The 19069-nt window shown below is 45.1% G+C and overlaps 1 protein-coding gene across 4 annotated transcripts in view; it reads right to left on the bottom strand.

Annotated features, from left to right (window-relative positions):
• The window catches only part of GBF1 (golgi brefeldin A resistant guanine nucleotide exchange factor 1), a 102510-nt gene that overhangs the window by 1707 nt on the left and 81734 nt on the right, over window positions 1-19069 (bottom strand). For 3 of the 4 annotated variants that reach the window (XM_083844965.1, XM_083844962.1, XM_083844964.1), the window contains 22 exons: window positions 16882-17084; window positions 16301-16424; window positions 15894-16019; window positions 15214-15296; window positions 13374-13610; window positions 12329-12422; window positions 10513-10689; window positions 9945-10009; window positions 9700-9823; window positions 9019-9090; window positions 7522-7616; window positions 6914-7067; window positions 6469-6691; window positions 4703-4866; window positions 4157-4403; window positions 3556-3755; window positions 2950-3100; window positions 2465-2595; window positions 1627-1728; window positions 968-1081; window positions 576-753; window positions 245-382 (listed from right to left, as the gene is read on the bottom strand). In XM_083844965.1, coding sequence (XP_083701091.1) covers window positions 245-382; window positions 576-753; window positions 968-1081; window positions 1627-1728; window positions 2465-2595; window positions 2950-3100; window positions 3556-3755; window positions 4157-4403; window positions 4703-4866; window positions 6469-6691; window positions 6914-7067; window positions 7522-7616; window positions 9019-9090; window positions 9700-9823; window positions 9945-10009; window positions 10513-10689; window positions 12329-12422; window positions 13374-13610; window positions 15214-15296; window positions 15894-16019; window positions 16301-16424; window positions 16882-17084 — 3202 coding nt within the window. The remainder of the gene's footprint in view (window positions 1-244; window positions 383-575; window positions 754-967; window positions 1082-1626; window positions 1729-2464; window positions 2596-2949; window positions 3101-3555; window positions 3756-4156; window positions 4404-4702; window positions 4867-6468; window positions 6692-6913; window positions 7068-7521; window positions 7617-9018; window positions 9091-9699; window positions 9824-9944; window positions 10010-10512; window positions 10690-12328; window positions 12423-13373; window positions 13611-15213; window positions 15297-15893; window positions 16020-16300; window positions 16425-16881; window positions 17085-19069) is intronic. The other variant, XM_083844963.1, reaches the window with a different exon arrangement.

Genomic DNA, 19069 nt, shown 5'->3' with positions numbered 1-19069 from the left:
AAGCAAAGCCAAGCCAGGCTAAGGGTCAGCTCAAGGACCTTTTCGGACTTTCCCCATCCACGTGCCTTCATAAAGGGCCCTTGAGAAGCAGGTGCCAATCACAGGCATTCTGCCCCAGCCTCTGCCCCCAGTAACCTCAGCAAGAAGGCCGCAACCAATCCATTTAGAAGCAGGATCAGCAGCACAAGACAACTGGCTACTCTAGTTCACGCCAAAGCAAGGAAAAACAAATGCATGGACTCACCAGTGGCACCCATTTCACAGGGCTTCTCCAAAGGTCCTGCATGGGTGGCTGACCTCACATCCCCCACAGGAGAAGGGGGCAGGGCAGATGCTATTGATTTCTGAGGGTGTTGCTCCATTGGCATGCTGGGGACAGGATCTAGGAAAACAAACACAGAGTGAGACCACACGCCAGTCTGCTCCTTCCTTTTGCCTACCCTCCGTTTGCCCTCCTCATGCCAAGCTCTGCCCCTATCATCTCAGCACCATCCAGGCACTAGGGCAGCTAGGTTCAACGAGGTGCAAGCGCTGGGCCCAAGACCTGTCTTTTAACGTTTCTCATCCCCTTGTACCTTGGATGACGGTCTGTTTGAAGAGCTCATCTCGAAGCCTCGGTAAGAAGCAGTCAATCCTCTCCCAGGTGATCTCCCAGAGATCCGAGTATCCCGTCCGTGAGTCAGCACTGTGGAATATCCCAGCCGTATCCATTACAAGCAGCATATTCTTCAGAGATTCTGGGATGGCCTCCAGCTGTAATCAGAGACACTCGTCAGGACACAGAGATGGGACATACAGCAATGAACAGAGGCCCAAAACAGCTGATGGGCCACACTGGAAACAGGCCAAAGGGAAACACCATGGACCAAAATGGTTTTGGAAGGGTTAAAAGGCTGAAAAAGCCTTAAAAGGTTAAAGACCATGAATGGTTGCTCAAAGCACTGCAGCATCACTTTCAGCACCTTACCAGTAAGTCGCTGGAGCCAGCATGCATGTATTTGTCCATGAAGTCCAGGATTGTCAGCCACAGGGCAGCAAAAGTGGTCAGTGAGAGCAACGGGGAAAGATGCTGTAGGAACACCTAGAAAAGAACACAACTACTATCACCAAGCAGTATCAGGGCTGCTGCTCAGGGCTTGACAAGCTTATTGTGCAAATTCAGAACTCCCTCTCCTTGTCGTAGGCCAGGAGCACGCACAGGCCAAGCCCATGGATACCAGGGGCCTCCTTTCTGAGCTGCATAAGCAGAGGAGTAGGTCTTGACTGTGATGCCTGAGACCACTGCTCAAGTCTAAATCACCACCTCTTCCAGCCCTTCTGGCTTACACTTTTGACATGCATCATTCCACCACTGGAACAGACTGCCTTCAACTAATGTTGAGCTGAAATACTTCATTGTTCATAAAGTCACAAACTCCTTCCTGACAGCTTTTCCAGAGTCATGGAGACTGTTCTGGAAAGAGGGCAAGTCCCAACAGGAGAAGGTGGTGGAGAAACTCAGCACTAAAGACTGTCAGACTAGCAAAACACCACCCATCCAGGTCAGAGATGCTGAGAAGCAAACAATTTGGTCCTCTTGATGCACATGGTCTCCCCTGACCTTTCAGACAGTAGAAGCAAGCTCACCTTGGAGAGCAGCGTTGAGGCTCTCATCCTAGTCTCTTCCATCCCACCAACATCAGCCGGGCTGATGTTCTCGAGGAGCTTGGTTAGCAGAGGAAACAGCACCTGTTGGACAGATACTGACATTTTTTAGTTGAAAAACGACTGATGAGATTTTCACAAGCAACCTCAAAGAAGGAGCTGACTTTTGGGACTGGTTTATAGACAAAGAGCGTGGGAGAAGCAGTGAGAGATGGAAACTTCAGCCTGGAGAAGAGAAGGCTCCAGGGAGACCTTATAACATCTTTCTAATGCCTAAAGGGGGCCCACAGGAAATCTGGAGGGGGGGGGCTCTTTATCAGGGACTGTAGTGATAGGACGAATAATGGCTTTAAACTAAAAGAGGGTAGATTTAGATTTGATATAAGGAAGAAATTCTTTACTATGAAGATGGTGAGGAACTGGAACAGGTTGCCCAAAGAAGCTGTGGATGCCCCATCCCTGGAGGTGTTCACGGTCAGGTTGAACAGGGCTTTGAGCAACACGATCTAGTGGAAGGTGTCCCCATCCATGGCAGAGGGGGTGCAATTAGATGATCTTTAGGATCCCTTCCAACCCCAACTATTCTATAATTCTGTGATTCTATGAAGTGTGTGGACTGATTTCCAAGAGGCTCTATCAGAAGCCTAAGCCAGTAGGAACTTTTCACAGGAGCAAAGTAGGGAAAGACTTGTCTATTACAGTGAACAGACTGCTCAACAAGACGGTGATGAAGTACGACACCATTCTGCCAATCCTACAGAGCTCTGCTCTTCATGACAACACTGTCCTGCCTGCATGCCCAACCCAGCCAGGAGGTTACCTTGTTGAAGCAGGACTCCCACTCCAGGGCATCCAAGGCCTGCAGGTCATGTACCAGGAGGGCCCGCTGCAAATAAGTGAGTGCCTGCATCCGTACCTGACGTCGGGCATCACAGCACAGCCAGGCAATACCTGCGAGAGAAGGATCCAGTGTAGAGCCCACAGAGAAAGTATCTCATTCCCACTCCCCCAGCCTAAGGTGAAAAGGTTAATGAAGACCAAACACTCTGGGGCAGGGGGAGGGATTATACTTGTTCCAGGTCACAGACTTGGAATCTACTGTCAGGTCTAGAAGTAAGCTGGCAGCTAACTCATGCTAAAGATACCTTCCTGAATCTGACCCAAGTTCTTAATCCAATTACAGCAGACCCTAAAAACAGCCTCTGCCTGCTTTCTGCAGTTAACTCCTGGCTCCTCAAATGTCCTGAGTGCTGCCTTATATTGGAAGTCTCTTTGCTCACTCTCATCACAAGGGGATGACTTTACCCTGTAGCAAAGGACACCAGCAGTTGGACCACAGTGTTCGGGAATCTGCTTCGATTTTCCTCCCTGCAGTCTCTAGATGGCGTTGCTCCTCTGCCCAGGAGCTGTAGATGGTAGCCGCTCGCGTGTGCAAGGTGTGCATGAGGTCCAGGAGCTGCAAGTCAAGCATCACATTAAATAACACACGGTACTTAAATTCTTCAATCAAACCTGGTCTCTACTCTTCCCTGAATCAATGCTAAGAGGATCTCCTTTTCGTGGGCTCTCCTCTCTCCACAAGCTCACGTGCCCTGTCAGACTCCACACTATCTCCCACATAAACCTCACGTCTCCAAATGCCCTTGATCCACATTTATCGTACCTTCTACAGTGACTCAGTTCCAGGCACCCACCCTCCTGGCTTTCCATTGCTCTTCTGCTTTTGCCTGTCCAAACTGCAGTCTTCCCCTCTCACTGCAGAACTACACACTGCCACCAGACCTACCTTTTGCTATTCAGTGTCCACTAACCCAGGATGCATCCTCCCTTCCCCTCCTGAAGCATCCCAGTGACTCCTTAACAAGGCCCTGAGTATGGGAAAGGAGAGGAGGAAATCCTTGCTATACTTACGTCCTGACTAACCTGTAAAGACACAGTGTGGTAGCTGGCAGGGATGCTCTCATCCTCGTCCTCATCACTGTGTGTGTGGGCCTGGTGCTGGCTCAAGGCCCGTGATCGTCGTGTGGAGCTCTCCTTTGGCTTTTTTTTTAACCGACTGGATTTACTATCGTGCCTGTGGCTCTTTCCCCTCTTCTCCTGGGACTTGTAGCCTAAAAAGTGAAAGGTGGCAACATACCATATACACACTCCACCACAAAAGGTTCTGCTGTTCCGTGCATGCAGCAGCCACCTTTTGATATCCCCAGTGGAGGGTTCTGTCCTGTGAAATGACAGCTACCCACTTCAAGAGGTTCCCAGTGCCCTTCAGGAACAGCATTACGCAACAACAGGAAGTCACGACTCCTGCTGATACTGCTACCTTCACATTAGCCGCAGGTCTCCCCTATACCCCAGTGACGGATAAGAATATGCTCCCTGCTGTCAGCAGGAGCCAGGAAACTTTTCTCACAGCGGAACATATTCTGGGGGCTGAGGACTCACTCCCCAAAAGTACTTCACACTTCCCTTCACGCTGCCTGGCCACCTCAAATCAAATCAAAGGCCACCTTACCCCCATTCAAGCTCGCCTCCACAAAGATGCGGATGGTTTTGACACAGAGCTCGAAGTTCTCGGGTGTCACATGGGCAGCATCTCGCACGATGAAAGACAGAGACTCCACGCACTTCATGAGAGATTTTGTGTCATGCGGGCCCAGATCCAGCCCCACAGTCAGGCTGTACTGGTTGACAAGAGGAGATGGCCCCAGCCTGTTGAGCCCAGCACTGGGTTTGGAGGTGTCAATGTCATCTTTCCCCACCTGCAGGGTACAGCAAGAGGGTAGTAGGAAAGGTTAGTGTAATAAGCACACTTGCCAAAAGGGCCTTTCTTCTGAAATGAACAGGTAATGTCATTTCTGTAGCACCCTTTTCCCTTTCATCCACATTTGCCTGCTAGCTTTCTGCTGTGGCTGCATCTCCTCCCCATCCTCCCTTTACACTCCACTCCCCTTATTTGTACTTTCTACTGTCTTACTCCTTCTCTCTCTGCCACACGCTCTTCTCAAAACCACGCCAAAATCAGTCTTCTTAAGGCACCAGAAGCCCCTTGGTTACTCACCACTAGCCAGCCACTGTTCATCATATCCACATCTGTCACTGAGCGATGCATCTTCCCTGGCTTCCCATGGTCTGTGTACACCTCTGAGTCAGAAGTGTAGCCACGATCCAGGCTCATGTCGTTTGGATGATAGGAGGAGGAGACCTCACTGTCCGACTGTGCACCTTGAAGACAAAAGGTATGGGTTTTAAGAGAATGAACTTGGAAGAGCAGCTGCGGGTAAGGGAGAAGCAATCCAGATCACCATCAGCCTACAACCACCCGTGGGCCCTGGAAGAATCTGGGCCAGGGCTCTTCTCCTGGGAAAGAACAACTGTGACAGGAACATGCACAGGAGACAACAGGAAACAGATCTTGGGCAATGTTTCCTCCCTGCAGGTACACCTGGCTTTCCCCTTCAGAGGAAGGGGACTCCCCATCCTCCACTAAGTTGCTTATCAACTTGACCCTGGATTTAAAAGGGCAGAGTCTGATGCTTTGGGCCTGGGAGGAGAATCAGATGTGCCACACGTTTTAAGAACTACTGGAGGTGCTAGGTTCAGCCAAAGCAACTCCAAAAGTGCAACGCAGAATGACACGACTCACATGGGGCCTCTGAGGTCAGTCAGACAGCTCCACGCTAATATGGGTGAAGTATTTCTTACAGACAACAATCCTCTTAAGCATGTTCCACACCTGTCAGATATAACTGCTCTGAACTTCAGGATAACTTTAAATTTCACGTGTCCAAAGCACAGAAATCCTTGCAAGGGCCAAATTTAAGGCATTGACATAAACGTTATTTTAAGAAAAAAAAATATGTTCTTGATCATTCAACATTATCTAGAAACCTACCAGCACAGAGAAAGACTTGCTGTGAACACAACATACCAGACACTTTCAGGAGGTAAATGCTTTGATTTGCAAGGTGTCACAGTCAAGTAGTTTGCTCAAGCAGCAAAGACAGAAGCAGTAAAAAAGAGGTGGGAGAAAACAACCTAGTATTAGCCCCAGAAGGCAAAGGCCACAGGGATTTTGTAAGATCAGTTTTTCCCAAGCGATTTAGCATAATGCATCAGGACTTAGCAATGAAGTTCTAGAAAAAGCAGTGAGGAAAACAAAGTCTTCTAGGAAAGTCCTTTTTTTGATGTTTGCTTTAAAAGTCTGAAGCTGTCAGCCTGAAATACACTGCCAGCTGGCTGAAGTGGAACGGGAACAGTTTGCTGAAAAGACAGTCTTCTAGCACAGTCGAGAGAAGAGGGGAACATTGGGTTGGTCTTGCGGGCATGACTCAGGCACTATGAACACAAATGGATTTGGAAATAGAAGTTTAAATAACAATTCCGTTTACGAGATCCTTAAAAGAAGGGACAGAATGGAATCAGTCCCACAAAACAGGAACAACAGCTGGGTATACATTACACACCCAGATGAGAGATTAAGTCTGTATTAGCCATGGCACCAGACCACAAGCACCAGCAAACGTTCCTTGGGGCAGAGCAAAGACCTTCTAGGGCTGCTACAACCACTATCAGTTTTCCTCCCACTGCTCCCCCAGGGACTAGCACCTGGACTGCTGCTCTGAGCATGAAGAGATGGCAGAGTATAGACAGGGACAGACCATGGGTAGGAGTGAACAGCAGGTGCTGGTCTTTAATCTTCCTAATGTAGTTTAATATCAGCTTTGTTTTCTTGCAGTCCCCTTTGCTAATTGAAAAGCCTGAGGAAGCAGCTGCTTATCTGGCAGGCAGGCATCAGATTTCCTAGCAAAAGCTGGCCTGTCTTACCTGTGTCGTTATCTGCCCTTGCTGTAACCTGCAGGGCTGCAGGTGGCTTCACCCCAGACCCAATACACTCCAGGAGGGTGAAGAGCGTGTACCAGTCATCCCCAGAGTGAATGTTGGCAGCGTTGGTTTTCAGCAGTTCATGGAGGCCGTAGGCAACCTCATGGCTAACTCTGCACAACACATTTGGCTTCATCATGAGCAGGATACGTAATGAGAGGAGAACCTAGCCACAGAAGGAGACAAAGAACAACAGACCCTATTGTTTACACTCCCTTCTCCAGCTAAGTCCACCTCACTTATTTAGGGCTACTTGCAAGTGCTGTTTGTTGTTACCTGCAGCACGGACAGCCTAAATATGTGTCCATCCAACAGTGACTGGTTTCCTGTTTTGCCAGGTGTAGCCACAAAAAAAAAAACAGCAACTGACCTTCAAAAAATCCCTTACCTGTGCACTGATTTCTTCCCGACGAAGGAGCCGAATTGCCAGCCTCAGCAGCCCCACCACTGCCCTCTCCACCAAGAAGCAGAACTCCATCGCATGGACACAGAGATGATAGAGGTGGTCTCGGACAGTTTGCCAGACACATGTCACACGGTCCCTAGCCACAACAAGGAAGAGGAAAAGGGTAGGGTGAAAGGAGATGAGACAAGCAGGATCCAGCTATTTCTTCCCCCAGAACTCCTCACAACCTGCTACTTCATCACTTTAATGAAAAGCTCCAGCAGAGAGCTATAAGAACAAGCACAGAGAAACAACAAAGCTGTGAAGTTTCTTATTTACTTCATTACTCTCAAAGCAATCAGGTGGGAGAATTCTCCCTCCAGAGTTCAGTTTATGTTCTCCATATCTCAGGATATCAAGCAGTAATTCATGGGTGAATAGTACCTACGTTTGCATATGCTAGGATAGAATTGCTAAGCCCTGAAATTACAGCCACATGCTGCTTCAGTTGGCAAATCAAGCACATAAGGAACTCATTCCCTAGACCCAGGCAGCAGCTGCAGTAAAGCAGGGACATTTACAGTGAATCTGAATGTATTTCAAGGTCATACCTATTCTCTAGCACAATTCTCAGAAGCATCTCCAAGCAGAAGGCAGCATCCTCTTCGTCATATGTCTCCTCATCAGGAGTCACAGAGATTAGAGCCTAGAAAAGCCAAGAAACATTTGTGACTCGCAGCTCCTCAAAACAGGAGGACCAGTGAGGACTAACAGAATGCTTCAAGTCTGGACAAAACAGCACTCCAGTATCTGGGGAGGTCATGCACAGCCCATCAAAAATGCATTGGAGGTCAGGGGTCAAGCTAAGTATATGGGAAATCCTATTTTATTAGGCAAGATGTAATACGAATTTAAAGAATGTTAAATTCTGACAAAGTCTCCCAGATGGGGAAGAATTCTGAAAGCCAGCAGCTTCTTGCTAAGTGTATGTGAAGCACAGAAAAGGTAGACATATGCAGGAATGACTACAAATACTGGAGGTGTTCCTCTCAAGCCACCAACTTGCCTACAAAGGGAGAATTCCTGACATAATAACAGTAAGAACAAAATGTTCTGAGATGGCACATGAAAACTCAGCCACTACTTCCCCACGTGGGCCAGCAACATACTGGTCTTTGTGCAATCCAAGCAAGAAGTTCCACTTAAGCTGTTTTAAGTACCGTTCTTTGGGTTTTACTTGTTTGTCATTTTTATTTTGAAACTCAATACCTATTCTCTGAACCTCTGAAGAAAGCCTTGATAAATAAATCTTTCCTCTGTTTTAGGACCAGTCCCAGTAGTGTCATGGATCCTATTGATGAAGCTAGTGAACTGCCATCACAGCAGCCTGCAGAAGACACTTGCACATTAAGGAGCCATAGAATCAGGGAGCACACACTGCTAGCCTACACAGCACCGCTGCAGGGCTTGCACTGTGCTATTTGCTGTTGGAAGTGGTTTCTCTGCTACACATCAAAAGGCTTCCAGTGAGCAGCTGGCACATTTGTTCCACACCCTGGAGTGGTCTCAAACTCCACAACAACCTGAGGAGTTACTACCAGTTACTACCATCCTCGCCCAGGGAGATGAGCTTGTCCAGCCCAAAGGCTAGGGAGCCCAGCCTTGTTACATCTCCCACCACAGCCAGGTTTCACTCTACCTAAGGGCACACAGTCAAGTATTTCTGATCAACTCTTGTCTCTAAACTGGCATTTTACAATGTTCTCATTAAGCACACGGCACACCAGAAAAGGTGTGAAAAAGCACAGTCTACAGTTTCAGTTCCTACACAGAGCTACAAATACTTTCAAACACTTCCCGTAATCTTCTAAAGGCTTTCAAAATGCATTCCACAATTTAATGTCTCCCTCTGCTGCTAAAGAAATTGTGTCTGCCTGCACAGAAGTTACACGTAAAAACCAAACTAATGGCTGGTTTCATATCCAAAATAGGCTCAAGACATCCTCTGAGGACAGAGGAGCTACGTGAGTACAGAGCACACATCCATGATCGCTCACAGCATACTTGCTCCACCACCAGTCCAGTCCTTTGCCCAGTATCTTTCTCACCTTCATCAGCTCCTGGAGGGATTCAAGTTGGAGGAATTTGCTTTCTGTGATCAACTTCTCAGGATCACATTGCTGCAAAAGATAGAAAAGAGGATGGTAAGTCTAGACAACGTGGAAGACATACAAACAGATCCTCCAAAACCACAACTTGCTCCCACAATAGGTATTGAGAGTGACTTCAACACAATTACCTGAAGGAAAACTGCTGCCAGCTAGCTCACTACTTGAACAGCAATTACCCTAACAGACCTGATCTGTGCTAGACATATTTTAACACATAACTCTTTGCCTCTTAAAAAGAAGCCTCTGCCTACAGATTGATCAACCCCCCAACTCAGATTTTGTTGGCAACATATGCTTTCAGACTGTCTTGGAAAAGATTAGTTATATGAGAGTTTATACATTTGTACTTAATTATCAGATTAAGACGCCAAGGGCAGATCCCAGTTCCTTGTGTGAAACTGTTCCTATTTTCATGTTAGCACGTTTGTACAGCACAGCACATAAGACCCTTTAGCTGGCAATACAATTACACTCCTCTGTAGTTTCTTGTAATTTCCAAGTCCTCTGGAACCTGCCATATTGCCCAGAAGCATGCATATTTAATGCTTCTGTTGCCTGTTATCCACACTGCATTGTCACCACAAACAAAAGCTCGTTCTTTTATAGCCTGTACATTACCTTTATGCATTCAAGAGCTGCTCGTTTTGCCTCCTGTGTCTCCGTTGATGGCCCTCTCATACCAGATTGCTCCGTCCCACTAAGGGTGAGCCAACTAACAAAACTCAGCACTGTAGATTCACCACTGCAAATTGGAAGACACCAGCATCAGTGAGAAAACAAAACAAAAAATCATGCAGTATTATTCCTCCAGCATTGAGGGAGAAAACAAAAAGATGACTGCCTGAGCTACCTGCACCACTCACCGGTTAGATGGTGTCTCCTCACGTTGCAGATAGATTTTGCCATTGGGATCCACAAAATCTTCGACCTGGAAGACAGGCCAAAAGATGTATACATTCAGTCGTCTACTTCTTTGTAGCCTGTTTTTGTTACCCCTGTAATGTTCCACTTGATGACGTAACACCACACTCACCATCCTCAGCCAACTCACCACACTCAAACAGCCTCAGCTCTTCAACCCCTACCTGTACAATGACTTGTCTCCCCCATCTGGCAACGCAAATGCTGTACTTGAATACTTCATGCCTACAGTGCGTCCCCTCTTCCATACAACATTCAAAATTTGGTCAAGTAAAACAAATACTGGAATTTCTCAAATACCACAAAAGATAAAATTAGAAAAAATGAAACACTGTGAAACAAGCTGGAGCCTGCATGTAACTTGAACATTACACGATTTGAAGGCTCAGCACACGCTTTACCAAACCCAGGCCTTTGCAAGAGAGATTTCCTCCTCTCTGAACTGGTTCTATGAAAAGCCAGCTTCCCACTCCCTGGGTCTTCAATTACCCACGAGCTGGCTATTATTACCTCCACCATGGCCTTGGGCAGCAGTTCTGCTCGGAAAAGCTGAAGCATGGCCTCCATGATGTTTTTCCAGCCCTCCCGCAGAATGTCACCGTGGCGATGGGCCAAATGAAACACAGTCTTTGCTGCAATATGGGCCTTGGGATTACTTCCAAAAACAGTCGGCAGGTTCTCAATAGACTGCAGGAAAGAAGAGGGGGTGGTAGTCGGCAAGAGATGTTTCTTTTTCAACAGAAATTAGGGCAGACTGTTCAGATTTGGCTACAGAAAAGACAACAATTCTTTGTACAGGGCTGTGGATAACTAACTCCTCAGCTTACATTTGCTTTGCACAAAAACAAAGACAAGGTGGCTTACCTGACACAAGCTGAATCACAGGGGCACTCAGACACAAGCTCTTCAAGAACAGCAATGATACTGAGCATTTTGAAAGCGCTTGCTGAAAACTCACTAACTTTAATTTATTGGGCTATAGGAACTCATTCCAGGATCAAAGCCTTCTACAAAAATTATCATCACTCCCCTGGAGGCAATCGTTATCATTAGAGGTGCAAACTATGGCCAAAACTGCTACTGACTTACAAAGTTACTCTTACCACTAGTTACTGCCAAGTTAATCCCCTCCATATTCCTTTCTATTCCTCTTCTTTCAACCAAACATGCATAGTAATTGCGGTGCTCAGAGAGGATACCTGATCACCAGGGCGATCTGTCCCAGGAAGGACTAGCAGCTAAGTGACACTTTGCTGTTCTTCTCTTGCTTTCTAATGGTTGCTTTTTGTTTTGTCTCCTCAACCCCTGAAGACGGCCCCTCCTTTTCCCCTTCCACCAGACTCTCTCTCAAATATTTGTTCAGTTGTCATATTCCACTACTGTCTCCAAGCCCTACAGGAATTTAGGGCAGCAGAAAGTAATTGGTGTAGTTGGAATCTAGCCAAAGATAAGAACTCCCAGCTCTCTTCAAATCCAGAATTCCCTGATTCTACAACATCACCAAAAGACATACTTTCTTAATTTACACAGACCCAGGACTGCTCTAGATTCCAGTCTCCCAACTAGATGGGATGCAGCTGGCAATAGCTGGTGCCTCTGAAGGCTTGGTGTAGTTGCTTCTACTGTACGAATCTGCGTCAAACAGTTGTTTAATGGCAGACATTCCTCTGCTTGTGTTATCTGTTGGTAGTCTCAAGGTTTGGTATGCTTGGAGAGGATTAAGTATTGCATCTCTACTGTTGTGAGCTGCAGAGGAAGGGGGGATCTAAAGCAACCCCACTGCTCAGGCTTTTTTTTTTTTTGTCTTCTAATCGTCAGTCTAGTACTCTTTCACTGCTACCAACGCCAAGATGCAAGGGATATAAAACAGCCAGGCCAGACAACACAATTTCCCAATAAAAAGAATGTATGATTTTAGAACAGCCTAATTCCATTAACTGAACTAATCTGTAGGACTGTTCTTTTTCAGATATCCCTTTAAGGGATTTCAAAGATCACTTGTCTTGGTCATTTTAGACCCATGCTTTTTGTCTTGAGCGATCTTCTTCCAGACCCTGCCTTTATTTTTATTTTTTTTGTGGTGTGTGTGGTGGTGGTGGTGGTGATTTTGCAGTTCTATTCTGCTCACTGTGGATCTTGCACAGGTTCTCAGAACAATGCTGTGGGTTTCTTTGCAAGTTCTGACCTTAGAAAAGAATTGCTGTCATCTTCTTAGCACAAAGCATGGTTCCCACACACTATCTATCAAAAAACAGTCTGAAGCCTGTTGAGGAAGAGAGCTCCAATATACTAAAAGCCATACTTCTTTCCCCTCCTTGCAACTTACCTCGCTGCTGAGGGCTGTAAACTTGCAGAGAGAAATTATGAGATTGTCAAAAACATCACTAAGGCCATAGTGAGCAGAAATCATTGCACATTTCCTGGAGGAAGAAGAAGAAAACAGAAGAGAATGTAATAGCTTGGCAGAGAGAAGTCTCTCTACAGGACAGCAAATCAGATAGCCTCTTTGTCGATGTTTTAGACCCTCCTCTCCACATACTCACAATATAAATGTATAAAGTCTACTCACGTATAAAATCTACTCTTAACCATCAGATAATCACAATCATCCTCAGATCCTGGAATCCTGATATTTGTCTGTGATCATGCAAGGATCACTTTCAAGAAGAAAGTCCAAACAGACGTACCAGCTGCAGCTGAGCCAATACACCTAATTTCATGTCTTGACATAAAAAGTTGCTGACATTTGCAGTAGTGTTGAAGGTTTAGTTTCCAAGAGATCATGGCTACAGTAGCATGTTAACAGAGCTTTAAAGCTGCACTTAAGGCATGGTTTGGTCTGAATGCAAGCACCATCAGAGATCATTACAAAACAGTTTCTCACAGATAGCAAGATTTTAAAATACTGATCATCTGGGAAATTAAAAAGATACAAAAGAAGAAAAGAGGAAAAAAAAAAAGGTTCCCCATCTTATCCAGCCATGGCTATGGCCTCATACGCAGGTTTTACCAATATACAAGGATTTTGTCAGCATCACGGTGCAAAGTAGGAGTGATATTTTCTGCTCACTTCTAAGCACTACAGCTATATCAGCAAGTCTTTCAAATGTAATTACACTGGAATTTAAAAATACATACCCCAAAGCACTTTCATTTATTGTAACACAGCAGTCAAACCAAACAGTGAGTGGCACCAAGAAAGGCAGAGATGGGATGAATCAATACAAATGCTAGAAAACTAAGAGTGTAGGTCACAATAAAAAGCTCTTCAATTGCTCGTAACAGATGGTATTCACTGTGACCTGCCTAGCAGGCAGATGTGAGACAATGGTCGCACTAACTGTTCTGGGTTTCATGAATGCAAGAGTTACCTGAAACCAGAGATAGCCTTCTGGATGATTGTTTCTTCTAAGCTCTTGTCAAAAACATAAGAAAGTGCTGCAATGGTTGGCCCCCATGTCATGGTAAAGAGATCATGATCATAGCTTCCAGGAGGCACATGGAGAAATATTCCCTCATCAGTGGCACCACGATGTAGCAGGACATTCCAGATATAGTTTTCCTTCACCAGGCCCGTCTGTTCTTCTGGCATCACTATCTCATCATTTCTACAAGGAAGGCAGGCAGAAAGGTTGAATTTTTAATTCTGAGCCAAACCTAACATTTACACAGTGCCTTTTGCTACATGGTCCCAAAGCTAAGTGATACCTACTCTGGAGTGATTTTGCCAGCTCCTGAAACATTCTATTTTCTGAGGCCTGCCTGCTTCCCTTGCCCCTCTCTCCAATACCTTTGATATAAAGTGCAGTGTCTCCCAGGAGCACTTAGTAACTACTGTGTAAGGACACTACTGAACCAGCAGCTACCTAATACTACAGGTGGAAAATACAATATATACTAGAGTTAAATGATGGAAAACTTTGGACAGCACACTAGCACAGCTTCACCCCCACCCCCTTAGAGCACTCAGCACATCTCATTATTATCAGATAAAAAACTGTTATACCATTGCAGTCAAGAATAAGCATGAGTATCTATGTATAAGAATAATGCAAATATTCAAATGTATTATTATGTACAGATTACAGCCTGTTCCCCGCCCCCTGATAATAAATACAAGAAAACAAACTGTCCCCCAGTCTCAACTATGACACTGTGGCAATCTCTTTGAGATGGAGCAATTCTGAAATGAGGTATCAATTGTTTTAGCCATCAAACATACTGAAAAAGTTAAAGTATCCGGTGAAGGGAGGATAGATAGGAATAGACTGGAAGAGAGGCACTACATCACTGAAAGATAAGAAGAAAATTCTCAGGGTACTACTAAAAAGACATTAAGAACACCCTCGGGGAGACACTAATCAAAACTAGAGCTCTGTTTGAAAGCTTGAGTCATGTCTCGAAGAATTTCTAGATATTCAGTACAGGCAGCATTCCCACCTTCCTGAAGTGGGCTCAAAAGGGAAGTCAAGCACACTGCCCTGCTTCCAGCATGAGCCACTGCCTGCAACTGCAGACTGAAACCAGCTGAGATTCAGAGTCACATCTTGTCTCCTCAGAAATGTAATCCTCTCAGCTTCAAGTCGGCAGTGTCTGGATTTACTGATAAGGCAGATTTCTGAGCTACTGCTGAAACTCCCCACCCACAGCTAGTCCACGCCCAAAAGGGCCTCGGCCACCAAAAGTTCTCCCCAATTACTGGGAGAGTGCCAAAAACTTCTGGGGTGGCAGAAGAGATTGGGTGCACACAGCAACTTCATATGAAAACCTCAAAAGCTTTTGAAATGAAATATTAAACTGAGACCTGAATATGTTATGTCATAGCAACAATACTGTCCTTGGGATGAATTGCTAGCTCTGGCACTGCATAAGAAGTTCTGAAGAATCCTAAAGGCCTGGCCGGGAGGACAGAGGCTTCTTAGATAAAGCATTTCACTTGTGCTCAGACATTCTTTTCCATATTGGTATAAGATGTATTTTTTTAACATTAGCTAAAGCTCTGTGGATTAAAATACCATGGCAGGAATCCAAAGATACAAATCCACTGCAATTACTATGACAGGCTTGTTACTCCAGCCCCATATGGAGCTGGAAGGTGGTTTGAAGCAAACATCATCAGTGAGCCTCCTTTCAGAGCTCTCTGGAGTTCTCACAGACCAAACAACTCTAGTTTGCTCTCTGCATACAAGGAGATGACAGGTTGATTCTTACTTGATGGCATGGTACATGTCTTCCAATATGTCCTGTTCAAAGTCTTTGCCTCCATTCACACCTTTCAGGTTCTTCCGAAACTCCTGTGGTGAAAAAAAGTAACACCAATATAACTCTCCTAGTATCTCCACCTTGAACTGCTTGGCTGCATTCAGTTCTCCACTTGCTTTCCATGGGATCAGTAGCAGCTCTTCAACATGCAGCCTCAAAGTTCAAAGACAAAATGCTATTCTTAGTGGCACTGAAGTATGCACCAGCCCGTCCTATCTCTATTCTTTCAGTGTGAGCAAACAGAACACATGCTTAGCTGAGGCTGGACATCAGAATGACAGGTCTGTACCAGTGCACTGACACTCAAAGGACTTGACCTCTCTCAAAGCCCCCAGCAGTTCAACAATCTTCTCATTCTTACCTATGTCTTAGGATACAGTATGTTAAAATAAAGAGGCACCTTGACTAAATTGGCATGTTGTCTGCTAAGCTTAGCATTTCTTCAGACTGTCCTTCACCCCCAGCCTTCCTCTCCAACTGTACTCAACCTCAGTGCTGCACACCAGCTTATTGCATATGAGTCATGAATGCCAGGAAAAAAAAAAAAAAGAGAATGCCATTGAGATAAAACAGATACTGCATAGCTATCAAAACAAGAGAAGTCAGGTGCCTACACTGCCAATACCCACCTCCAGAGTCATTGGGACGTTCTGCTTGCGAACATTATGGTTGTGCTGGTCAGTGTTCAGCATAATAACTGCATAGGCCAGGGCAAAGCAGGCATCACTATTAGCAAATGGGGACCCATTCGATTTCTGAAAGGCAAATATATACACAAATCAGTCCTACATTAACAAGGATGTATCAGTGACCAAGAGAACCGTCTTCCCACCCACAGTACTGAATCATCTCCGGACCAAACAAAAAACCCGAGGCTCTGGCTCTAGCTTCCAAAAAGCACCCTGGAAATCTACATGCCACTGCTATCTCCTACAAAACAACAGCTGCTGCCTGCAGGACACAGTAAGCTTCTACAGGCAGTTTGATCTGTCATGTCCAACACGGTGTTTGAGCTTTCTGCCCACCAAGTACACACCCTCCAATGTTCTGTGAATGCTTCCAACAGTCTCTGGATTACGGGTGCCTCTCCTGGTAACCTGAAGGCCTCTAGATAAAGTCGTAAAGCTTCATCCAGCCTTAAACCCTGGAAGCTGAAAGTCCTGCAAGAAGAATGAATTGCAATGAGAAATAAACGCAATGGAAAAGGTAGGATAAGCTTACTGACTACAGTCCTGTTTGGTTCAGCATTGGAATGCCAGATGTCACAGAGAACAAACAGTAAAGAGGGAAGGGTGAGGAACAAAGAAAAAGACCATGAATATGCAAAACAACAAAGAACCACTGATAATTATACAAGTTATTAATTACATAATTATCTCTGCAGTCTTCACAGAGACTGGCCCCTACTGAAAGAAGTTTGGGTATCACGCTATCATATTCATCTAAGGTGCTATCCATTTGCAAGAGATGCATAGAATCATTCTATAATTAAGGCATACTGATGCACAGAGAGCCAAGTGATACAGATCCCAACTACTGTTGCACTGCATTTTAATTTATCACTGAACTCTCAGCTTTCACCCCTTTGTGATTAGAGGGATATGGAAAGACACTCACCCAACAAAGCTTTCCAGCAAGTCTATGTTCTTACGGTCACTCACAAATTCCCCAATCATCTTCTTGTCCAGGCGAGGGTTTTCCCGTAGCCACCTGGCCACCTCATTGTTGTCAATGGGGGTGGCAAGAAGGTTCTTCTCTTGCAGAAACTGTATTCCTTTCTTTGGCTTTTGGTTGAACTGCTCTGTGCCAGTTATCAGGAGCTGAAGACAACATTCTCATAATTACAAACTGGAAGTGCATTATTTCTTATTTTAAAATGTTCTTACATTTGAATCAAAAGCAAACAGATTAACCTTAGCATGATAAAGTTTACTGTACCATGTGAGTAGTAAAGGCTAACCAAGGCCAGAAAACCTGTATTCATCACAAGAATTCAGTATCAAGTCATACTGAATGGAGCACGCATGAGCTGCCATCTTTGAAAAGCTTTAAGTTTCACTGAGCAATTAGCTCTGCTACTCCAAATGCCTCAACAGAGCAGAGGAAAGGTCTTTGATGAGCCCCAAGCATGTTGAAAAGATCAGCTCTACCCAGCTACAATGGCATTACTACTCCGTGTCCTTGTCTGTCTCCTTTGGCTCCAGGCTCTTGTATTCTACCTCACTGTGTGACATGCAGCAAGATTCCTCAGCTTTTATGCAGCTGCTGAAAGAAGTGCTGCAAAAGCCTAAGAACTAGACAACACCCTGCAAGTGAGACATGCTCCTGAGAACATCTGGTGCTCCAGCATGGCTAGGCAGAGAAGATGAAATGTGGGCAGAGAAGAAGGGGTGCATTTTTGGTTTTGAAGGGAAGTCAACTACTCTTACCTGCCTGATTCTTATTTTAAGACACTAGATAGTACCACAGTCTGTGTAATAAAAAACCTGGCTGAGAAAAGGTTAACCGAAGATTCTGTTGGTGTTCAAAAAAACCAAAAGCACAAACAACTGTATGAACTTTACTAAGCGCCAGAATAAATGTCAGTTCCCCATTAGCTCCTATCACGATCAAACTGCTAGTGATGACCTAGTGAACTAAATTCGTGACCATCATGACTACTAGCTCCCCTGGGTTCTCAGTAACTCAGAAGCAACCAGTCTTCTGTTTTCTGCTTCCCTGCAAACATACCTGCGTGAACATCCTCAAATTGCAGTGAAACACACAGATCCTGAAACAGCACAGAGAGCACAGGGACCCTGTGAGGGCGTAACAAAATAATACCCATGTGCTGCCCCAGTATGACAGGCCTGAGGGGACTGTATGACACTAGGAGCATTTTTGTACAGCAATAAATCCTGTAACACAACCCCGAGGGTATTCTATTGTTACATAGCACATAACAACAGAACATGTTTTATTTCTTAAGACCGTCTGAAAGGAAATTAGACTGCTGGCAGTTTACACTGCATTTATAATCATGTCAGTCCTATGCTTCTGAGCTTCTGGTCATTGCTTTTGGAAACATACAAGAAACCTTTCCATTCAATGTATAATTTGTTCTCTGCTTTTATTTAGCAGATTTTTTTTTCCTCCAGTACTTCACAGGTTAAAGGAAGCAGAACAAGCTGGTGCCATGTCAGCATCAACATTTCTGAAGTTGAATGTTTAGTGTGCTCTGTTGACATGCTCAGGATGAAATCATTACCAGATTTAGCATCAGGAAAGGATTTAGCATCTGGGCAAACTAACAGATTTACGAGTGTCCTTCTGCCCTCTGCTGTAGCGTAAGGCACTGTCTTTTTTCTAGAAGCACCTGGAACTTTCTTTAAAGAACTCCCAGCTACTGCTGGGACCAGCCGCTGGCAATGTTCTTGATTTCTTCTAACCTTGTTTTCCAATATAATAAAGCTGGAGTCTTAAGAGAGGCTTTTGGTTAGAACAATGAAAGCACTACACAAGCTCCTTCCTCAACAATAGGCTTTCACACAAAATCCAACAGCTAGGCTGCATTGAAAGCTAGATGTAATGCAAAACAAAGGGTTACAAACGAAATAGTAACTGAATCAATATTAATTTCTTCGAAATTGGCTAACGCCAAAACTCAGTAGTTCCTCTGAAGACTGTGCTGACAAGCACTTCCCCTAACGCGCCTTGTGGCTCAGCATTACCCGACAGCAGCACTGCCCTGTAGGTAAAGAACCTAGCTCCTCAGTACTGCAGTAAACTTCCTAGAGAGAAATTGATGCCTTAAATTACATTCAGA

The sequence above is a fragment of the Anser anser genome, assembly GCF_964211835.1.
Source record: "Anser anser genome assembly, chromosome: 7".
NCBI classification, from domain to species: domain Eukaryota; kingdom Metazoa; phylum Chordata; class Aves; order Anseriformes; family Anatidae; genus Anser; species Anser anser.
The sequence above is the reverse complement of the archived record's forward strand: the minus strand, read 5'-3'. Positions and strand labels throughout refer to the sequence as shown.